The sequence below is a fragment of the Aotus nancymaae genome, unplaced genomic scaffold (assembly GCF_030222135.1).
Source record: "Aotus nancymaae isolate 86718 unplaced genomic scaffold, 86718_ANA_hifiasm-v0.15.2.pri h1tg000057l, whole genome shotgun sequence".
Classification (NCBI taxonomy): domain Eukaryota; kingdom Metazoa; phylum Chordata; class Mammalia; order Primates; family Aotidae; genus Aotus; species Aotus nancymaae.
This window is the reverse complement of record NW_026988471.1, coordinates 25,410,007-25,434,527: the sequence shown is the minus strand read 5'-3', so window position 1 is coordinate 25,434,527 and position 24,521 is coordinate 25,410,007. Positions and strand designations below refer to the sequence as shown.

Sequence of the window (24,521 nt, the reverse complement as noted above, 5' to 3'; positions counted from 1 at the left end):
TTGGTGATGTTGCAGTGAGCTGAGATGGAGCCACTGCACTCCCTTGGGCAATAGAGCAAGATGCTGTCTCAAAAAAAAAAAAAATCAGCCAATCAAACAAAAACTGGATTCTATTTAATATGGTTCTGTCCCATTAGCCCGTGGGGAATTAAAGGCACTGGATGAGCAGTGAGAAAGGGTGGGTACTAGTTCTAGCCCTGCCCTGCCATCTTGGGCAAGTCACAACTTCTTGAGGGCCATTTTCTCAGATGTTAAATGGTGCAACCCACAGACAGTTGTGAGGCCAAGAAGATAATGCCCTTTGTGAATAAGAACTGCCCAGAGGCAAATGGAGTGCGTTTTAAAAATCAATTCTACTGCAAGCAGTAGAGAGATTTAGGAGTGCCAAAACCATCCAACAGCTAGAATCTAACAGCAGCTGCCTGGATCCTCCTTTCACGCCTGCCAGGTGGTGGTGTAGGAGGAGCGGGGGAAGTTGCTTCTAGGCTTCAGGGCCTTCTGCCAGATCTCTGTCTCCTTTGGTTGTAACCTAAAGCGTTAAACCTTCCTAGGAGCCATGGTACGCCCTCTGACCACAGACTCTTCCAGGTTCTGGTTCATGTTTCCACCATCCATAAGGACAGAAACAAGTATGTGTGCATACACATGTATATAGTTGGGAGTAGGATACCACGAGAAAGTCAGTGGGAATCAGCTATTGCACAAGAGATAAGTGAGAGCAAAAGGTACCATACGACCCATGAAGAGTGATCAGTGAGATACTTGGCTCTACAGTTGTCCTGATACCACTTCCAACATCTTTTGTAATAAGAAATCTGACTCCATTTTTTGCTGTTTGGCTCTTGACCGCTTTTAAGCAGCACTCTCTCTTTTTTCTCCACATCTGGGCAAGCTGTTAAAAAAGCCTAGGTGCCCTTTTTGGTGCTGGCAGATTTCAACTACATGCACTGGATTCCTTCCTCCCAGCCTCACCCGTTAACCACAATAAAAGCCCCAAGCTTGTCTCTTTTTCTGGCTCTCTCTAGCCATTTTCTGACCAGCTGGGAGGCCCTCTTTGCTCCCACAGGCAGACTCAATTATGTAATACATCTTTTTCATAGGTGTGGGAAACAAACACTTTCACTCATCACTGGAAAGGCACCTCCTAGAAGGTCAGTTGGCCAAAATCTATTAACTGTTTAAATTGGCATATTAGGGGAAAGGGAGGAATAGGTAGAGATTTGTTAAAGGATACAAAATGACAGGTTCTAGTGTTCTGTACCACTGTAGGATGACTAGAGTCAATAACATAGTTTCAAATAGCAACGAAGATTTTAAGCATTCCCAACACAAAGAAATGACAAGTGTTTGAGGACAGATATGCTAATTACCAGACCAGATCACTATACATTATATGCATTGAAGCATTACTATGTATCCCATAAACATATATGACCATTATTTGCCTTTTTTTTTTTTTTGGAGACAGCATCTCACTCAATCGCCCCGGCTGGAGTGCAGTGGCACGATCTTGGCTCACTGGAACCTCTGCCTACTGGGTTCAAGCGATCCTCCCTCCTCAGCTTCCTGAGTAGGTGGGACTACAGGCATGTGCCACCACACCCAGCTAGTTTTTTGTTTGTTTAATGTTTGTTTTTTTGAGATGGAGTCTTACTCTGTCATCCAGGCTGGAGTGCCATGATGCAATTTCAGCTCACTGCAACCTCCTCCTCCCGGGTTCAAGCGATTCTCCTGCCTCAGCCTTCTGAGTAGCCGAGATTACAGGCACCTGCCACAACGCCTGGCTAATTTTTGTATTTTTAGTAGAGATGGGGTTTCACCATGTTGGTCAGGCTGGTCTTGAACTGACTTTGTGATCCACCCGCCTCGGCCTCCCAAAGTGTTGGGATTACAGGTGTGAGCCACGGTGCCCAGCTGACTAATTTTTATTGTATTTGTAATAGAGATAGGGTTTCACCATGTTGGCCAGGGTGATCTCAGTCTCCTGACCTCAGAGGAGCCACCTGCCTCAGCCTCCCAAAGTGCTGGGATTACAGGAATGAGCTATCCCGTCTGGCCTACCAAATTTTTTTTAATATTAAAAATTTTTTAAAACTGAACAAAGGACAGAGAAAGGAAGAAATATTTTCATGGGGCGGACAACTATGGGGGGTTTTAGTGGTCAAAGGAATGAAACAAACAAAATAAATAAATGAAGAAGCCGGGCACAGTGGCTTTTGCCTGTAATCCCAACACTTTGGGAGGCTGAGGCAGGCAGATCATGAGGTCAGGAGTTCAAGACCATCCTGGCTAACACGGTGAAACCCCGTCTCTACTAAAAATACAAAAGTTAGTCAGGTGAAGTAGCACGCGCCTGTAATCCCAGCTACTCGGGAGGCTGAGGCAGGAGAATCGCTTGAACCCAGGAGGTGTAGGTTGCAGTGAGCCGAGATTGCACCATTGCACTCCAGCCTGGGTGACAGAGTAAGACTCCATCTAAAAAAAAGAAAAAGAAAAAGAAAAAGAAAAACCATTAAACAAAGTCAGAAGGCATGTAATGAATTATAATTAAATATAAATGGGAAAATGAATGCTTAATTTGCCATGCCTTTGTAAAGAGTTCATGAGTTAAATTTAGGAAATTGTTAAAAATAGAAAAAACTGGATAAAAACATATTTATTTGTATACACATAAAAATAAATTAGCATATGCATTGACTAGGCAATTCTAGTTAAAAGAATCATCATAAGGAGATCATGAGTCTAGTTATAGCTCATTGGGGTCACAACTACATCAGTTTTATTCAGCATTGTACACATAGCACCTAGCACAATATTTGATATGTAATAAGTGCTCAACAAATACTTTTTTGAAAGAAATGTACACAGATGTGTTTGTATGCTCATTCCAATTCCTTGTAATATTAAAAAATCAGCTATGACAAAATCCATCAATAGGGGAACCAATAAAGCAACCATGGATTCTCTAACACAAGGTAAGAATAAAGGCGACCTAGAAAGACATCCAAGATACATTACACGAGAAAGGGAAGATGCAGCTCAATGTAGAGTATGAGCCCAGTTTTTTCTTTTTTTTTTTTTGAGATGTAGTTTTCGCTCGTCGCCCAGGCTAGATGCCTCCCGGGTTCAAGCGATTCTCCTGCCTCAGCCTCCGGAGTAGCTGGGATGACAGGCATGCACCACCATGCCCGGCTAATTTTGTATTTTCAGTAGAGATGGGGTTTCTCCATGTTGATCAGGCTGGTCTCAAACTCCTGACCTCAGTTGATCTGCCCGCCTCAGCCTCCCAAAGTGCTGGGATTATAGGCGTGAGCCACCATGCCTGGCCTGCCCAGTTTTATTTGAAATGTAGACAGTATGTACACAAGAAAAATAGGGAGAAGGCCACAAAGTAGTTGATATCCCTCGGGGGTGGCCTTATGGGTGACTTTAACATTCTCTAAAGATTTTTAAAAAAATATTTATAGTGAGGATAAATCACTTTTGACTCAATAAAACATAAAGCTTATTTATTCATGTTTTTATAAGAGAAATGACAGGAGACCCCTCCCCCCGAAGAAAGTGAGGCAGGTGAGTAGGGCTGTTACAGATGAGAGCGAATTGGGGTCACAAAGACATCCTTGTGACCAGCACATCTCTGTGAGCTGATCTACAGAGGGAATCAAACTCTGATTGGGAAGTCCCTTGACCGTAGGCCTGACTACCATGGTTCAGAGGCCCGCAATGGGGATAGCGTGCCACAAGAACAATCAAGTCCCTCATCCCTGGGTAGGTTTTGAGAAATCTGGCCTATATGGGCTTCCCTTGCTAAGGAAGTTACCTGGGCATCCACCTTCAGCTTTTATAGTCTTTTTCCAGAAAAAGGATGAACTGATTTGATTTTATATCTTACTAAGTCTAGTCACACTTAATTCTACATCCAGTAAGTTTACAGTAAATCACCTTAATTGGAATGTGGGGATGCAGACAAATTCTTCAAACATTTAGATGACTTCTTAGGTTATTTCTTTCAATTTGTGTGAATTTTACTAATTAGATTCTGAGAAGGCAATCTTACTCATTTTTAATTTTGGGAACTGCCTTACCATCATCTTCATATACTGCCTCAAAAGGTATGAAGGAGAAAAGGGAGGGGAGGAAGCATGGAAGTCACGAGCTATGTCACATGGTTTAGAAAAAAGCTCAAAGTAAAAAGGCAGAGAACTAGATATTAGTAGAAACCAAGCAACTACCTTAGTCCACTCACTATGCTAAACACTCTATATGCACTATTCTCATTCAATCCTTCATATGGTTTAACTGTGGTAATATCAATCCCATTTTATAGATGAGGAAACTAAGGCTTTAGGAAAAAAGTAAAAAGCTCTTTCTTCAAAGCTTGCAGAGTTGAACATGACTAAGAAACAAGCCACTGTATTAAAACTTTGGGAGGTTTTAGGAAAACTCTGCGAATGAAAAGAAGAAAAATGGTAGGAGCAGTTGTAAAGTTTTCTTTCAGTAAATTTGTGAGCAGAGGAAAAAAGATGAGTGGAAAGAGGCGCAAGACACTGTGGGGACATAGGGTGTTTGTAAGTTTTGGTAGCCCTAAGAGTGTTTACGTAGTGTCTACCTGGTATGTGTCATCAGGTACTTCGGAGGTGTCTGAGGTTCGCAGATAGAAGGGAGGGAGTAACTGCTACCACAACCAAGAGCGTGGGAGGGAACGGGATTAAGAGCGCACAGCTGGAGAACAGCCTGAGTTAAAACATGGGGCATTTTCTTCCTCATTGTCTTCAAGCCTGCTACTGAAAATTTTTTTAAGGAGCTGGGAGATTGATATGAAAATGGAAATATTCTCCTCAGAAGCAATGTCATGTAATGGGAGTTATAGTTTCTATAATTTAGACGTACTAAGTGTGGTCTAACAGGTTTTTGTGGGATTTGTCTGGAAAATGAATACTATATGTTAACACTCTTTCTGTGGGAAAATGTTTGAGGAAGAAACCACCTTACAAACTAATTTAAGTGTGACCCAGTCATTAATTATTAGAACTATAGAGACTGCTACCACCCAGTTCTGGGCGAGTCAGGAGCAGTAGACTATGAAAAGCTGTTACTGCCACTTGCCTCATTTTCTGCCTTTTGAAACAAGTCACAGGATCACAGAACACCCAGGAGCAAGCAGGCTGATCTTTCTAAAAACAAAATAGAACAACAACCTTTTCAGTGTTTTGCTCTGACATCATCAATGATTCTCTGAGACAAGTGGAGGACATTAGTTTTCTCCTTGTAGCTCCTTCCCCTTTTGCACCTACCAAGGAAAACAAATAAGACAATCTGAAAACAATTAAAAGGATTTAAAAATTATTTACTTTTACTTTTATTACAATAAATAATTATCGATAATAGAATTAAACAATCTTCAATTAAAACCTACTGCATTACTTTGGGGTTTCACAGCAGCAGAAATAAATATAAATCCAGTTGAAAGGGCAAGGCTTCCAGAATCCAGTGACAAGAAACAGTCTGGTCTTGATTATTTGGGCTAGCAATGGGAAACACTAATACAGATAATGCAGAAACAAGGAAATGCATCGGCATACTCTATTTGCACACCACATTCTCTGACACTTCACAATATTCCAGCTAAGTAATTTAAGCAAGTCATGAAGCTCTGTTTCCGCAAGAGTTAGAGTTTTCTCCCAGCAAGCCTGCAGCACAACTGCTCCCAGAGCCACCCGCTGGCCAGAAATGGGCCCCATCATCATGCAAACCCAGAAGCCTCCACCCTCGTGTAAGCAGCCATCTTCCTCAAAGCTCTTTCTGGCTCACACAACCCCTGGCTAAAGGAAAATGGGAAAGTGACATATTTAAAGAGCCCTTCTCGAGGACAGAGACGAACTAGAAGACAGACGGACTGTGGCTCCAGATCAGGAAGAGGCTTCGGAGTAAGGGCCACATGCAGATTAAGTCCACATGAAGAAACAACCTAATAAAGGCTGACCATTTTGCTGATAATCAAGTAGACTGCATGTATATATGAATATATCATACATACATATGTGGAGAATATGTGTGTACATATTTAAAAGGCATATACACACATAACCAGATAAAATAAATGGTACATACATTGCTACTATGAACACAGCAAGTCCAGACAGACCAATGACTAATATGTTCAATTAAACTACTTGAATTAAACTACTCTTCCTCTCCACCTACTTGCAGCAAACATATTCCAGTTGCACAAGTGTTGTTGTTTCTAGGTTCCTGAGAAGGAATGGAATTGTCCTCTTGTTTCAAAACACCATAGAAAGCCAACTGCAACAGGTCCAAGCTAAACTTAATAGGTGGCATGATTCTTGCCTCCTATATTTAGCCACAGGGCATGAAACCTTACTCAAAAAGATACCAATTTCTTTTGCTACAATTGGCTACAAATTTACATATTATGTTAGATGAAGGGAGGGGGAGGAGGTAGGCAGCAGGGAGTTTACACCTTGGCAATTATTCATTGCCTTTCCGTTTACCCAGAGAAAATGCTACTTAAAAAAAAAAAAAACCCTGAAATTTAGAGTTCAATAATAAATTTTGCTTTCTTGGCACATTTTTTAAAATGAGCATATCATTACACATATTTAGGTCTTTATCTCCTGAATGGTTGCTCCGGAGAGGCAAGTTATCTAAACAACAAAATAACCTAGAAAAAAAGTTAATATTGTGAGCAGTCTCAATGTGTAGTTATTAAACTCAAAGTCTAATGCTGAATGACAACAGTAATTTAAACAAATGTATTTCTTTATTTTGAGATGGAGTCTTGCTCTGTCGCCCCAGCTGGAGTGCAGTGGCACGATCTCGGCTCGCTGCAATCTCCATCTCCCAGGTTCAAGTGATTCTCCTGCCTCAGCCTCCCCAGTAACTGGGATCAAAGGCACATGCCACTATGCCCAGCTAATTGTTTTTGTATTTTTAGTAGAGATGGGGTTTTGCCATGTTGCCCAGGTTGGTCTTGAACTCCTGGGCTCAAGCAATTCACTCGCCTTGGCTTCCCAAAGTGCTGGGATTACAGGTGTGGGCCACCATGCCTGGCCCAGATTTATAATGCTATTCACGGATTTTGCAGAATTATAACACGCTCCTTCTACAACTTGGTTAGTGACATCAAGTACTAGCTAAGTATGTTCCAGGTCAAGAACTTACTCTTGAGATAGTCAAATAGTGCTTGTCAAGAATATCAGAATCTAGAATTCATGGTGAATTGTATGTATTTCAATAAAACCCTAAAATCAATTCTAAGTTTAATTGCTACCCACAGAAACTGCTCAAGAGAAAGTATTAGCCAAAGAGACATGAAATATCCACAGCATCTGGCTACCCCCTGCGTCTTCAATACCGTCTCTAACTTCAATTTTAGTATATGTGTTGCTGAAGAGAACAGTCTGCCTCCAATTTCAACATAGCATTAAGGTATTCTATAGACATCATCCAATATACATGCTTTAAAAATAGCGTTACTCTGATTTAGCCTGGCTTTCTAAGAGTGATTCTCTGGAGAGAAAGCATGTGAATGGTCTGTGGAAGACCAGAACAATCCTGTTCCGGTCCAGATGAATTTTCCTGGAGACAAGCCTTTGTTGAAATATTCTAAAATCAGTGTATGTGGCATCGTCCAATTCTGGGAACCTGGCCTTTCTAAGCATATGCAACACAACCCCCTCACTTAAGCTACCTGTGAGAGAGCTACAAATGGCAAAACTTCTTTTGCTACTCCAAATGTTAATACATTAAAAGATCTGTCTATATAGAGAGAGCAGATCCCTGCTTAAAAAAAGGAGAGAGATTATTATCTCTTGCATATTTGTTTACTAAAGAGCAAAGCATCCTATTAGCATGCAGGCTTAAAAGGTTAAATCTATTCCGCACTGTAGAATAGCCAACTATTTCACTGGAAATGAATAGCCAACAAATTCAGTTTCCACAGCTCCATGCAAGGAAGAAGCATATCACCACTTTCTCTGGAAAAGTTAGACAACCATGATTAACCATATACCCTAAAGTAACTGCCTGCTAATGTCAGTCATTTGTACCACTGTCAAACATAAAAACTAAAATATGCAAATCACATGGGTTACAAAATCAATTTACTTAAGCTTCCGAAAATGCCCAGAGCATCATACGTTCAAGTTTCAGAGATTTAACACCATTTTACTTTTAAAACTGTCACTTTAAATGTACATGTCAAAGTGCTTCAAATGTAGCATACTAGTTAAAATTCTTCCTGGAAGGTGCTAGTACTGGCAGCTAACTTACTAAAGTTATTCACCCACACAGTGTTCAAGAAAGGGCATGCTGCCTTACAAAGACACCTCATGGGACAAAGAAAATTCTGGTATGACTTCAAAAATTTTCTATAGAGTACTTAAGTCCAGAACTGAGGTCAAGATGAGGCCACTCTGAACACAGGCATCATTACAACCAAAGCTTTCTATATCTTTTTTTGGCTTTTTGGGAACCCAAAGTTAAAAGTTCCAGTCCATCAAGCTTACTTTGTTCCCTCTGGCACGTTCCCAGTACTTGACTAGTCAAGAGATCTAAGGCCATCAAAGAGATCTGAATGTGGCAACATCTAGGGGCAACAAGGCAAGACCTGAGTGGGCAGGCTCTGTCCTAGGTGGTGGCTAGTTAAGAGGAAACCCAGGTGAAGAACGAAGAGGAAGAATGACAAATAGGCTTCTATATAAAATATAAAAGGGAAAAGTAGCCTCAGACTCAAACACCTTCAGATTTTTATTCTTCATAGGTCACAGAGTCAAAGTCTGTTAAGGAAGCAAGGTACATTCCAAATGCATTTTGACTGACTACAAAATAAACCAGTTCTTTGAAAACAACACTTAGGAAACTTTCAAATTCATAGGATGTTAAGGTGGTCCTTTCTTCCCTTTTAAGTGGATACTATGCCTGCTTTTTCCTTTGTATATTCTCCCAAAGCTCAGGCTCCAGATCATAATCAACACTCTTTTGGTATCTATTTAGAATTTGGGTAACTCTAGACATATACTCCCCTCCTTTCAATACCTCTAAATTAGAATAAATAACATGATGGTATTAGTACTGTAACATCCTAAACTCAGCATTTAGCTTTCTTTTCAAAATTAGAATTAAAAGTATTTTAATAATGACATTAAAATGCCAAGGAGGGGGCCGGGCATGGTGGCTCACACCTGTAATCCCCACACTTTGAGAGGCCGAGATGGGCAGATCACGAGGTCAGGAGTTCAAGACCATCCTGGCCAACATGGTGAAACCCCGTCTCTATTAAAAAAAAAAAATATATATATATATATATATATATATATATATATATATATATAAAGGCCAAGGAAGAATATTTAGCTTTTTATTTGGAAGTTATTCACTTTATTACCCTTAAGACTAAAACCCATAAACTCTATCAATTACCTATTTGTGGAAGAATGACACTTTAAATTGTGGCCATTTCAAACTGTGTACTGCACTAACATCATGGATTATATTAAAGGATCACAAAAGGCGGCATTAGCATTCTCTATCTAGGTATTATTAAATCTTTTTATCCCATGCCCACCTCAAATCTAGAATTATTATCTGACAAGCCTGAAGGATGCTTTTTCATACCATAACCTAAAAAGACACTTCTTACAGGTGTATGCAACTTTGGTCGGCAGAAACACATTAAGAACCTCTGGCCTGGCTAAGGCACTCTATTCTGAAAGTACAGAAACATGCATGTATGCTCCTTATCTGGCATTGCTCCCCAAAAGGCAGCTCACTGTATGCTGGGGAGAAAGACTGGGGTGTGAAGTCACCCACAATATCATGCATAAGCCTGAAAGACCTTTTATACTTTGGAAATGTTATAGTAATTGGCATGACATAAATGCAGACAGCTACCTGTAATGAATCCTGCCTCAGCTGCTATATCTCTAGGCAACAAATGGGGGCTTTCAAGATGGCAGACTAAAACAAGAAGAAGAGTCAGCAGTACACTAAAGCTTCACAAGTATCCTGAAACAACAGTTAATTGTTCAATTTCACTTTCCCCTTGTGGACAGCACTTTTCTTTCATCTAGCAATGTCGATAAAACTGACTATGGCATAATTCTTTACCACCATAAGGAAACAGGTCATAAAGTACAGGCACAAAATGATTTTCAAATAAATTTGATACAACCAAAAGAGCTGCAGAAACGCACTCTTGAAGTAAAAGAGCCCCCAAACTATAGGACGTGACCCTAATGCCAGCAGTAAAGGGTATTTTTACTATACTGTACAAGGTGAAGAAAGCCTGTAGTCTAAATTTATCATTTTATAAACATGTATCAGTTCATTTCTTATATAATACAGATTAACCTCTTTCTTGTGTACAAGGTCAGAAAACAGTAAAATAATTAGCTTAGAAATCTTAAAACAAAGCCTTTTCTCCACCCCCAATTAACACTTTATCCAGTTCAATTTTACAGATCACAAAGAACAAGGTATACAAAAAATAGTTACCGTCACTTAATTGGTTAATTCTCTGACTTCCATGATGGCAATTAACAAACATGGGATCACTCTCCACATTCTTCTGCATCAATTTCTCATCTATTTCCAATGTTCATCTGTGTCTCAGAGAAAGTCACGAAATACACCTCAACCTTTATAATTTTTTAAAATGAGTATAGAACCATGAGCTAGTGCTGTGACTCATTTCTAATAACTTCAATGACAATGATTGGAATTTATAAATTTTAAAAAATACCAATTACAGTTTTTTTTACAAAGCAGCAGGCTGAAATTCAACAAAGAAATACACTATAATTAAATTTAGCAATGGTCACATTCATAAATAATAGTTACGAATTTAATTACATATCAACACAGTGGTGCCTATTTTATCCAAGTGCAACCTGTCCAAAAAAAGGGGGTTTAAGATACACTCTTCATTAAAGCACAAACGTCATTCAGTGAAAAATAAAAGAATATCAGCAAGTAAATTTCACCACCACCAAATTAAATGAAGACTAAGAAAGAAACACAAGAAAATATATCCACATCATGAAAAAATATGGTTTATAGAGTAACACATTAAAATTAAAGAAATTTTTATGTTTATCAGTAAACCTCAGAAATTACTCCAAGTCATATTAACATTAAAGAGGGCATGTACTCAGTAAGGCATATGTATCAAAAGTTTTCTTCAAGTGGGGAAATGGATAAGTTGGGGAAGAGAGAATTTCTATCTGTTTTATCCTGTATGAAACAAAAAAACAAAGCACCCCACCCTGAAAAAAGAGAGGGGGGAAGGACAGACAGACAAACTGAATCAAAAAATTAATTTTGGTCATAGTGAGGTTCATGAAATTCCTAATTCCAATTTGTATGTATCTTATAAGGTATTTTATCTGCACACCTTACACTCTTATTATCATAAGAGTGGACTGTCACATCCATTCCTACAATCAGAGCTCACAGGCACCAAATCTCAGGAACCTGCAGCTGAAGGCGGAAAAATGTCACATTTAAACAATGAACCATCCCAATTGGTGAGCTATAATTACAACCCATTCTCAAATTCTCAACCGAATATTTCTCTTTAGGAGAAAATTAAACCGTTTATCAAGATCTGTTCCATAACGAAGAGAGCTAGAATACTAGAGAATCTAAATATATATTAGCTAAATGTATTAGCTCTCTTATCATTTGAGGACAAAAGGCATTTTCATGGGAAAGAGAAACCAGTATTTGGCAACTGTCTACTGTTTGGTAATTATTGGCATCTCTTGCTGAAGGTGACTTATTTTTATCCTTTCTCTATACTAGATTTGGACTATTGCTATGCCCACTATTACAAAGTACCAAATACAAAAACACATTGTGGTTTTCTGAGTGTTATCAGTGTTCTGAAACCAATTTTGGTATTTAAAAAACAAAAACAAAGCATCTTTAACCCTGCAATGAATCAAAACATTGTAAACTCACGAAGCTAGAATCACTAGGAACATTATGCTGGTCTAATGTACATTCTGCTCAACCAAAATGTCATGTAGTTTTATAAAAAATACAATAGGCTAAGAGTTAGTAGGTCCAAAATTTCACAGGTTCAGATTATATATATCATTCCTGCTGTCCAAGTACCATACTGAGATCCCATGTCTGTCAAGCAGATCAGTCTAGTTCAATGGCGATGGATGAAATATTTACAAGCATTTATTTACAGTACTTCTTTCTGTCCAAAGAAAGAAGATTATTACAGGCCAATATTCTTTTCTTCCATTCCTAGTCAATCTGAGTTTGGTTTCCTCAATGAGAAGGGGTAAATCTGAAAATGGCTGCTCAGCTGCTTTACCTATGAAAAATCAGAACATGAGACAATGACAAATATGTACCTTATTATTTTTTTAAAGCACACAGAATTTATCCCACAGAGATAACAATTTATTGACATGGCAAAAATCATGATAAATACTGAAGAGGTTTTTCTGGATTAGGATAGCTACAGAGCTAGACAGCTAAATGGAAGCACTAGAACTACCCTGGGAAAGTTAGGACTTGGAACTAAAATCTAGTCTTCAGAACACTCAAGGCCACTCAAATTCACAACCAAAGCTGAAAAACTATAGGATTAGTTCACCTGTAGTATCTAGATCAAGTAATCATATTTATAGTTAGATTTAATATTCAGCTTGCTGAAACATTTCTAAGTAATCTTTCCTAATCCTGATGAAATAGTAGAAAACTAGATCTATGAATCTGGAGAGGCCTTATTAGTTAGGGTATCTCTAGTGGGAAGGCAAGAGCTTAGTTATAGGCCAGTGAGTGCATGTCATTTACTTGACACTTATTATTTATATTTCAGTAGTTCAGTCAATGTTTTGTGTGGCCTAGCAAGTTTTACCTTCTGGCCAGAAGTTGTAGAAGTGGTAAAAGAACACAAAGACAGACAAAAAAGATGATCCTAAATTTTTTTCCAGTTAGCTTGTTATTTGTTTTCCAGATTTTTAACAATGAAAATGTAGTACCTTTATAAGTAAAAGAAAAATGTATTTGGGTTTGGTTTGGCATATCTGTAGTTTTCTAAAGATATGCTTCTAAAAGGCTATCGTAAATTAAAACAATTAAAAAAGACACTGGCAAATGGAGATTCTATGCCATGCATATATTGATGAAATACCAGGAAAAAGGCCCAAGAGTGTTGATATAAAGCATACAATGTTACATTGTACAAATAAAAACAAAAATAATTATGTCTTATGTCACAATTCATCACATTTTTTTTTCCTTAGCATTTTTATCTAGTTTGTTCTAACAAATGAGGGCGACTTTGGAGAGAAACACTAAGGGAAGAAAGCCCACATATGGTAGCACATGCAAGGTGTAAAGTTGTTATCAAGCATGATAGCTGCCTCCCCCACTTAAGAACTGTGTATGAAAATACAGAAGATATTTTGTTTCTCAAACGCATTTACAGTAGGGTTCCTTTCCAAACAAACATACCAAATCAGAATTATTGTCAGAGTCATAAAAATGTGAATACCCTATCACAACCCCATTCCTATGAAATCATCCTCAGAAAATAAAACAAATGAAACAAAAATATTCCAGATTGTTTATGCCAACTTTTTTTTTTTTTTTTTGAGACAAGGCCTCACTCACTTTGTCACCCAGGCTGGAGCACAGTAGAACCATCTCAGCTAACTGCAGCCTTGACCTCCTAGGCTCCAGCGATCCTCCCACCTCAGCCCTCCAAGTAGCTGGGACTACAGGTGCACACCTGGCTAATTTTTTTTGTATTTTTTGTAGAAACAGGGTTTCGCCATGTTACCCAGGGTGGTCTCGAATTCCTGAGCTCAAGCGATCCACCCACCTTAGCCTCCCAAAGTGCTAGGATTACAGGCGTGAGCCTCCACACCCAGCATCGGACAATATGTATAACGGTGAAAATCTGGAAACAACCTAAATGATTGAAATAACTGTGCTGTGCAAGGTCATTATTAAGTAATCTCCTTGGTGGAATTTTGTACAGCCTACATTAAAATATGTAAAATAATTAGAAAAGAATGTTAAAGTGAAAGAAAAACCACATGATTCTATTTGATTTCATTATCTATATTCACGCACTCATCTAAAACTAGTTAATTTTAGAAGAAAATATTAAGTTTACAAAATATTCCTTAAAATCCCTTTTCTTCTATATTTTCCCTTATATTATTTTTGCTGATGAGGGCTCAAGAATAGCACAAATGAAGTAAAACTTCAAATAATGCAAAAGTCTTCCTTCAGTCAGAAATTCTAATCTCCCTCACCTCAACTGCTTATCAAACTGGGCATTGGGAGGGAAAAAGCACTATAGGACCAATTTTAGTTTTTTCCCAAATTTTGTTAATAAACAATAAAAATGCCCCTAAAAGCTAAGAAGCAAGTGAAGAAATAAATAATCAACAAATGTGATTATCTGGTCCCATATAACTAAACACCCAAACAGTTTACAATTCTACTCACCAAGAAAATGGCTTATACATACCCACTTACAATAAGAACTAATTCCTCATAATAATTATCCAGCTTTAAAATCATTTGTAATTACAGTAACATACTCATTAGAGAAACAATACCTGAAATTACACATCTGGATATTATCCACAATTTAGAGAATATCCCCAAACCCTTACAGCTGCTATAGTAAGCAACTTTCTTTTTAAAATTTTTCATTGCCTCCTTTCTACTAGGAGACATTTATTGGTTCCATTTATAAGACCCAACTTGTACCGATTTTGCTGTAAATTACTCACCACTCGTACTCCATAATGGATGTGGGCCAGAGTGAAAGCAGTTGTTAATGTATACAGGATAATGCTCTCAATGTAAGAGGACACTCCTAAGTTTACCACTAAGACAACCAAGAAGAGAGGAACCAGCAACCAATTCAAAGTTGGACACCGGGTACTACTCATTTGGCAAACAATCAGCTGACACTAGAAGTTAGTTTAAAAAAATAAGAAAAAAAGAAAATTTTCATTAGCAAAGCACTTCCAAAACTAGTCATTTCAACATTTGAAAAGCATTCAAGTACCTAAGCCAATACACTTACATTATCTAAGTTCAGAAGTTCTCAATGCTTAGAGGCCCAACTGGACCCTTGGCCCACCACAAAAACCCATGGACCCTCAGACTGTATGTCAGAAGAGGCTGGAAGATAACTGAATAAGGATGCTATAGCAGGCATTCTTCCACAGGGCAACATGAGAAATTTCTCTCAATTTTAAGACTCTATATATGCAAAAAAAAAAAATTCAAAATAGCCTCCCACACCCCCACACAATTAAGTGTCTTTATGGCAATGATGAAGAAGTGCTACCTCCATTTCAGTCCCATTGCCATCATTAATATCTCAAACCCTCTTTGGCTCTTTTATTTTTGAAGACCTTACTTAAATATAGTTTACTCTTTCAGAGATACATTTTACACAATGCAGTAGTGTTTTTAGATATTTAAACCCTGTAAAATCAGAAGGACTTGGGACATTACACATGTTACAAACATGGAAACATAGGATGAGTAGCAAAGTTACAAAATAAAAACTTATAAGGACCCAGCCTGGGCTGGAACACAGACTTTCTGGCTTTCAGGACTATCAGGGTCTTTTCTCAACTACTGATCTCTGCTTCCTGTCTGCTCTTCTTGCATGGTCCAGCATGGGAAGAAATTGATAAAAAATACGTTCTATTTATTACAAAGTTTTAAATTCCATGTTCTTAATTTTAAAGTCAGCTGATTTTTAAAGTGTGTGTTTTCTCTCTATCAAAAATCTCTTCCAAGCTTCCTAGAATAATCATTTAGGTCTGCAGCCATTTCAGCCATATTGGTAATGCATTTAGAGACTAAAGGGAATCTATAAATTTTTTCCATGAATTCTTCAGCAGGGAACCAAAATAAAAAATTTAAGTGTGTCACGGTTCCAAACTGCTACTGTAGTCCCCAATCCTATTGATTTCAAAGGGCAAAATAAAACAATTTTCAGCATTTCAGTCTTGGAGGTTACTATTCTTTCAAATTTCTGAAATAAAAATCTTTATATTAAAATCTGTTTATTCTAATATCAAAGATTTTTCAAATTATCAAATTCTGTCATACATTCCTAAATACATATTATGATTTTTTCTTTTTTAAAATATATATTATGATTTTTTAAAAGAAAAAAATCTTACTGTGATATTGGCAAAGGCTGTTCCAACCATAAAGTAGAATATTCTAGGATGTATCTCTAAAATATCTGAAGGTGACCAAAGGATCCACGCTGTAGACAAAAGGAACAGCAAGCATGGAGAAAACAAGGGAACCATAGCTTCATAGACTGAATTGTGTTTCAAGGTGTTATTTTTATAGCTTCTGGAAAAAAAAAATCAAGTAATACAAAGAACATTATTACATATAAATTGTACAGTCCTTGTACTGTAGTTTATAGTTTCCTTATTTATACACTTATTTTGTACTCACAATAATCCTGTGGCATAGACAGAACCAACATCGTTAATCCCATTTTACAGACAGGTTAAGTGAGGATAAGAGAATTTAAATTTACAAAATTTGCTACCAAGTGGCAGGGCCAGGGTTAGAAATGAAATTTTCTGAACTCTAGTCCCATTTTTTTCTCTTTAAATCAAACTATCAAGTGCTATGCTAAGAATATGAAGATGAATAAAATTTGGACTTTGTTCTGTAAGATATTCTAATGGAGGAAATAAGATGAACCCCATAAAATACTCGAAGAGTACCTCAAAGTGTGACTTTGACACAAAATGAGACTTTGACACAAGTCATACAGAACTTAGAGTGAGACAGAGCTCACATGAAAGACTCTGAGGTGCAACTGCCACACCACATCTCTGTGTCTCTAGCACACGGGAGGTTATCCAGTACACATCTGCTCACCTGAACAGAGCTCCAAATGCCAATCCTGGTTAGGCCACTGATCACACCACCTCAGGCAATATGTTGCCCAATCAGAGCCTCACTGCTACAAAATGAGGAAAAAATGTAGAGAAATAATCTCTACATCCTTCAGAGCTTTAAATTGTATGGCTTCTATAAATGACTGCCAACTCCAATAAATGAAGAAAATTCATAGAGCTTGGTTTAACATAAATAAGATTCTGCTACACAGATCCGAGAGCTAAAGGATGAAGTGGGAAGTGTAAGAAAATGTTTCAACCAGAGGAAAAAGTAGCAAAGGAAACAGTGAGAGCAAAATTACTAAAGCAGGAAAGAGCAAAATCTATTCAGGACACAACAAGCAAATTCAGTGTGGCTGAGCAAAAGTGGGGAAGCGCATAGATCAGAGAAATGAAGCTCTACCTGAGCAACTCCCGTCTCCCTGCAACCCAGACAGGAACTTCTATAGAAGGGCTATTTAAGAAAAGTCAACACAGGTTCAATTTGGTCCTAAACTACACTCATTCAGAAATTTTATGATCTTGTAAATGTCAGATCATAAAATGTAAATGTATTAATATTCAACAGGGATATATTCCCTCCTGGTGAAAAGATTTACTCACAAAAGTGATACATTAGAAGGCTATTTGATGACTCCAAAACCATACAAAAGAACTAGTAGTTTTGTGCTGTGTTTGAAATGGCTACATTAGCCACCACAGACACCATAAACTATCCTACTGCATTCTAGATTTAAAATACAGGTTTTGTGACCTTTTCAAAATGTCCTGAATCCAAAAGGAAAACAGATCCCTAAGTTCAGCTAACTGCTAAAACTTTCCATATTTCTTGCCCATTTAAAAAATAAAATACTTACCTGAAAAAGTTTAATAAACTCATTGGAAGAGTCACACACAATGCACAGCCTAAAGGGAAAAATATTTCAATCATTACGCTTATTCAAGAGTGATGATTAGCAACCTAAAGGGAATAATATTTCAATGATTAAGCTTATTCAAGAGTGATGATTACATTATCACTGAATCCATCTAAAACAATATATTTAGACCCCAAAATTTTCAGGTTCAAGTCTACTTCTGTAATAAAATTAAATACATATACAAATAACATTTACAACAGGAAGAGCGGCAGTACAATTTGCTGATTCAGAGGGCAGACTCAAAGAGCCAGCTAGGCCTCGATCTCAGCTGTACCAAAAACTGGTTATGGGACTTTAGGCAAGTTGCTGTTTTAGTGCCTCAGTTTCCTTATTTATAAGATAGAGATATTCGTTGTACCAACCCCACAGTTTTGAGAAGTGAATGAGTTATGACATGTTAAGATACCTGGAACAGTATGGGGAACTGAAACTGCACAGTAAGCATGAGCTACTCGAAAGGGAAATCGTGTTGCTTCCCATTTATTTTTTACCCTCCTAGCTTTTTTGCCCAGGGTCTGGCTATATTGCCCAGGCTGGTCACGAACTCCTGGAGTCAAGCAACCCTCCTACCTCAGCCTTCTGAGCAGCTGAGACTATAAGCATGAGCCACCACACTCAGTCTTCCTAGCATTTTCAATTTCTCCCCCTAGCTACCCCCATCTGCACACTAGTTCTCTCCCCACAAACTTAAGACAAAGACGGCCTTCCCAAGAAACCCTACCACTGATTCTGCTGTCCTCAGTATCTACTGTCTTCTTCTGCTTTGTCTTATCATTTGCTAATCCAGTTGTCCTCAATTTCTTAGTACTCTTTTATTCACTGTGTTCCCACTTTGCAGAAACTGTACTCTTGAAATTTACCAAGATTTCCTAATGTTCAAACTCAGTATCGTTTTTTCATTCCTGACTTCTAAGTGAAATGCCTTGGTTGAATATCCACTACACTGCAATTCTTTCCTCCCTTTGCCTTTATGATCCCATTCTCCCTGTTTCCGCTAGCCATCTCATCATTTCATTCTGTATCCATTGTTGGCAATTTGACCTCCTGCATATTACTACCTTGGTGCCCCTTCTAAACACTTGCTAAGACATTTGGCTTAAAACAGAAGACTAGAACCCAACAGAAATCGTATCTCTAAAGAATTACTCTGCTACTTCCAAGTCCAATTAGAACAAAGTACCCTAAATTAGAGGAACTTAGAGGGAAAGGAAGGAAAAGACCACCTGAGGTCCTCAGTGTTCTCAGGAATTTTTAGCAGCTTACTCCATGTCAAGCTGGGAAGCACTGGAGGGGAGCCAAGGTTAAATGAATTAACGCAGAATCACTCGTAGCTCTTGAGGTGTTGGAAATAGGCTGAGACAAACTAGCAAAAGATTTGCTACCATGAGTAATTTTAGTTTTAAAAATCTTGAAATAACTATCTCAAGTATAGTGAGCATGTAGAAAGCCTGGGCTCTATACAGGCTGCATCTTCTGTTTCTTCTCTATAGTACTTAATGTACTCTCTGTAACCAGTACTTAATTGTTCAATACTTATCTATGAAGCTCTATGTTTCAAGTAGAGAGCAGTGATAGAGACCATACATATGCAGACCTGCTTTTCATCTTGCCAAAAGTGAAGGTCTAGACTTCATAGTATAGGAAACTTAAGAGGTATAGGAAAATCAGAGTAGAATTTGTTAAAAAAAAAAAAAAAAAAGGCCAAGTTCAATGAGATACATTCCAAGGATAAATAACATGGTCATAAAAACTATTTGGTTCCTCACATTTCCAGTTTATTTATTAAGTAGGAACTTCAATTAAAACCACCAAGACAAAAAGTACCTTAAGAAAAGTTAAAAAAGAAACAACAAATGGGGACAACTATAATCTATATCAAAGAATGAATATACCTAATATATGAAGACCTTCTAAAAATAAAGAAAATGGCCAACAACCCTATAGAAAAAAATCTGCTTGCGAGATATAAAAATACAGAAGAAGACATACAAATGGCTCTTAAACACTAGAAAAGTTCACTCACAATAACAGAAAGGCAAATTAAAACTATACAGACACATCATTTCTTACCTATCAAACTGACAAAAATCCAAACGTCTGACAATAGACTATGTTGGTGAAACTGTAAATTAACAAGCACTTTCATACACTGCCGGTGGCAACAGAAAATCACACAATCCATATGGAGGGGAATATGGGAATGTTTAGCAAAATAGCACACATTTGTCCTCCACTAGTAATTCTACTTCTAGGGACCTCTTCTTCAACACCCTGGCAAAAGTATGAAAAGACTGATATATAAGACTTTCACTACAGCAATCTGTATAACAGCAAAAACTGGAACTAACCCAAATGTCTATTGATGGGGGCTGGTTGGACACACTATGGTACATTCATGCAATGAAGTGCTAGGCAGCTGTAAGAAGACTGAGGAAGATCCTTATAGACCACTATAGAGTGATTGCTAGGATATACGATTAAGCAGGGGGAGGAAAAAAGGCAGAGTATGGTACAGTATATATACAATGGAATGCTACCATTTATCTATGAAAATGGGTGATAAAATGAAACACAAATATTTACTTATAATAAGAAAGAAACAAGAAAAGGTAAGCCATAAAATTAAAAACTAAGAATGGTTACCTCTAAGGAAAGAAAGGATTGGGTAGCAACAGAAGGCAAATTAAACTTCTTTGATCACGGTGAACATGAGTTGAAGGAAAAAAAAAAAACAAAAATACTTCTTTGAATATACTTCTTTGAATACACCTCATTCTGTAAATTTGACTTTGTCATCACAAATATTTTACTAATTATAAAGGGTAAATTTTAAAAGAAAAAGTAATTCCTAAAAGTCAAAGTAAAATAAATAAAGCTAGATGTATAAGTCCACAACTGGTGGCATAACCACAGAGTGGTGACTGTAAAATACAGCAAACTGACTGGACATACCTAGTAGGATAAGACATACGGATGAATAAAACTGCAAAAAACAAAATCTTAATTTTCAGTTTTCTTCTTTTTGCTGATTTAGGTACTGTATTCTGAGACTGTTTTGAGTATTTCATGGAGGAAAGCAAGTGAGTATTCTGTGTCACTGAAAACCAAGGATTTTGCCATAATTTAAAAGAGAAAAAAATATAAGATCAATGAAGTTAAGTAAAAATTCTGTACTATCATATTTGCTTTGGAATTATCAGCATGTACGTATTTTGTCATAAAACCAAAAACTTGATTTCCTTACCTATCTACTGAACGAATGAATTCCTAAGTCATGATAATCAATGTCTGTTAATACTATTAGGTAAGTTTAACCCTTAATAGTTCAAGGTAGCAGGTTAAAAACAAAACAAAACAAACCTATTAGGTAAATAGGTAAAGCAATGATGCGAACTTTGTAGCAATGGAACAGACATACAAAACATGAACCCACTACGTGCCTCCTAATGTGATGCAATAGGAAGACCACTACGTAGCAAGTATCGTTCCCCAGCATGCCCCCCCACCCCGAAATTAAACCTGTATCAAACTAAGCTCACAGATCTAACTATCATTTACAGGAAAAGAAAGAGGCAGAGGAACATGTTAAACAAGGCCATGAGACTGCAACCAAGAAAATGCAGAATCTAAGAGTTCTACTGGCCAAATGATCCACTTTCTTCAACACATAAACGTCAAAGAAAAAATAGAGAAAAGCTATGTAGATTAAAAGAATTTTTTAAAATGCATTTATTTATTTATTTTGAGGCAGAGTTTTGCTCTTGTCACCCAGGCTGGCAATGGCATGATCTCGGCTCACTGCAACCTCCGCCTCCTGAATTCAAGTGACTCTCCTGCCTCAGCCTCCCGAGTAGCTGGGATTACAGGTGTGCGCAACCACACCTGGCTAATTTTGTATTTTTAGTAGAGACAGAATTTCACCATGTTGTCCAGGCTGGTCTCAAACTCCTGAAACTCCTGACTTCAGATGATCCACCTGCCTTGGCCTCCCAAAGTGCTGGGATTATAGGCATGACACTGCTCCTGGCCAGATTAACAGAAATTTAAAAGGCATACCAACCAAAGGCAATGTACAGGGGCTTGGCAGCTATAGAAACATATCAATTGTGGTTCATTTTTTACAGAAATCCTTATTATTTAGAGATATACAATTAAATATTTATGGATGAAAAGAAATGATATCTGGGATTTGCTTTAAAATAATCTAAAGGAAGGAAGATGTCTATTAATGACAGCATAAAAAGGGAGGACAATTCTCACAAATAATTATTAAAAACCAGACAAAAATATTTAAAACAACTACTTGAAGGTACTAGAAAATACTCAAGGGCAGGCAGAAATTTGAGAAGCATTTACACTTGAAACACTGGGGAACAACTCCAAGTTCGTGGCTTGCCTACCCCCAGCCCAGCCCAGATGATGGAAAGCTACAGTCTTCCTTACCAGGTTGTGGAGGCAGACAATAAAATGTAGAGCAGCAGAGGTACTACAAGGCAGGGTGGGGGGTATTGTAGAAGAGAGAGATGCAGAAGGGTTGAGATTCTAAACCTGAGTGTAAACTCTGCCTAAATTCCTGGGTGGATGCTAAACTAAGCAAGCAAATAGGAGACCCCACAGAACATAGTGAAAGGGAAGGCAGAAAGTAGAGGAGATGCTGTCCTTGAAAGACAAAGGTGTTCTTGGTGAGATGTGAATCTGTAGTGTCTCAGTTTCCAACCCACACTCAAGACTGGGCTGAAGAAGGCAGAACCCTACTGGCTTGAAGTGATGGGGGCAGAACACAATTGCTGGAAATGCAGCTGAAGATTCAGGATGGGGAAATCCCAGAAGCAAGAAAATCACAGAGAGGTGAATGCCAAAATCTCAGTATCAACTTTGCCCAAATCTCTGGCTCACCACTAAACTATATAGATACAAAGGAGACCCCCAAGAGACCTGGCTAAAAAAGCAGCAGCTAAAAGTTGAAAGTAATCAAACAGAGACAAGAGCTACTATACAATGTGATGGGACAAATTTTTCCATCTGAGTCCAAACAAGTTAAATCCCTATCAGAACAAAAAAACAAAATCCTCAGCGCAGAACAGATTACAGTCTCCACAAATGTAATCTATAATATTCAGTTTTCAACAACAACAAAAAAATGCTAGATATGCAAAGAAATAGAAAAAAAAGCAGTCAACAGAAAATAACTCTTAAGTGGGCCCAGATGTTGGACTTAGTAAACAGACTTTAAAGCAGCAATTTTAAATATGTTCAAAGAACTAAATGAAAATATGATGATAATAATGAACAGAAGAATCTCGACAGAGAAATAGAAAGTTTAAAAACCAAATGGAAATTCTAGAGTTGAAAAGTATAATAACATTTTTTTTTCTGTTGCCCAGGCTAGAGTGCAGTGGTGCAATTATAGCTCACTGCAGCCTCAACTTCCTGGGCTTAAGTGACCCTCCTGCCTCAGCCTCCCAAGTAACTGGGACTACAGGCATGCACCACTATATTCGGCTAAGTTTTTCTACTTTTTGTAGAGACAGGGTCCCACTATATTACCCAGGCTGGTCTTGACTTTCTGCCCTCAAGCAATCATCCCACCTCAGCCTCTCAAAGTGCTGGGATTACACTCATGAGCCACCACACCCAGAGAAAAGTACAGTAACTTAAATGAAAGATTTCCTAGATGGGCTTAACAGCAGACTGGAGATGGCAGAAGGAAAAAAAGCAATGAACTTAAAGATAGATGAATAGAAGTTATCCACTACAAAGAATAAGGAGATTAAAGAAAACTTAATAAAGTCACAGAAAATTACTTTTAGGACAGTATCAAGCAAACCTGTATTACATAAATGTAAGTGGAGTCCCAGAAGAAGAGAGAGAGGAAGAAAAAATATCTCAAGAAGTAAAACTATGACGGAAAACTTCCCACATTCAGTCAAAAATACTAACTTACAGGTCCAACAGAGTCAACCAGCTCAACAAATACCAAGAAAGACAAACACAAAGAAAACCACACCTAAGTACATCATAGTCAAACTTTTGAAATCCAAAGATAAAAAGAGAACCTTGAAAGCAACAAAAGAAAAACAATACATTACAGAATGACAATGATATATGAGCTGACTCAGAAACAATGGATGTCAAAAGACATTAAAATGATATATTCAAAATGCCGAAAGAAAAAATTCAGGCAAAATCAATACATTTTCATATAAGCAAAAAGAGAATAAACTGCTACCAGACCTGCACTATAAAAATACCTAAAGGAAGTCTTTCAAACTTCTGGGAAAGAACACCATATGGTAGGTCAAATATAAAGGCAAATGTGTCAGTAAGTAAAATAAACTATATATTATGACACAAACCAAGGGGCTAGAGAGTGCTGGTGCATTTCAAACAAGATTGGCACTGGTACTGAAAATAGTTGAGGCTGGGTAATAGTATATAGGAGTTTATTACATAAAAATAGAAACATTATGAAGAAAATTATGTGCCTGTTAGAGTAGACACTTAACATTAAAAAAATGTCTCATATATCAGAGGATTCTGTCTGATGTAAATTTAACATTTAAATGTAACATCCAGGAAACCTTCATGGGACAATCAAAAGGGTCGCTACCTAATCAGAGAAGAAAAATAGGCTTTTCAAGGTAAAGAA

General features: G+C 37.7%; 1 protein-coding gene across 2 annotated transcripts in view; it reads right to left on the bottom strand.

Moving 5' to 3' along the window:
- Positions 1–10,259: 10,259 nt before the first annotated feature.
- SELENOI (selenoprotein I) overlaps positions 10,260–24,521 on the bottom strand; it is a 35,412-nt gene continuing 21,150 nt past the window's right edge. Inside the window, exons 7-10 of one of the 2 annotated variants that reach the window (XM_012475535.2) lie at positions 17,810–17,858; positions 16,209–16,389; positions 14,793–14,975; positions 10,260–12,349 (exon numbers count right to left, since the gene is read on the bottom strand). In XM_012475535.2, the coding sequence (XP_012330958.2) occupies positions 12,251–12,349; positions 14,793–14,975; positions 16,209–16,389; positions 17,810–17,858 (512 nt within the window). In that variant the 3' untranslated portion in view covers positions 10,260–12,250. Of the gene's footprint in view, positions 12,350–14,792; positions 14,976–16,208; positions 16,390–17,809; positions 17,859–24,521 lie in introns of those variants that run through there. The other variant, XM_064363936.1, reaches the window with a different exon arrangement.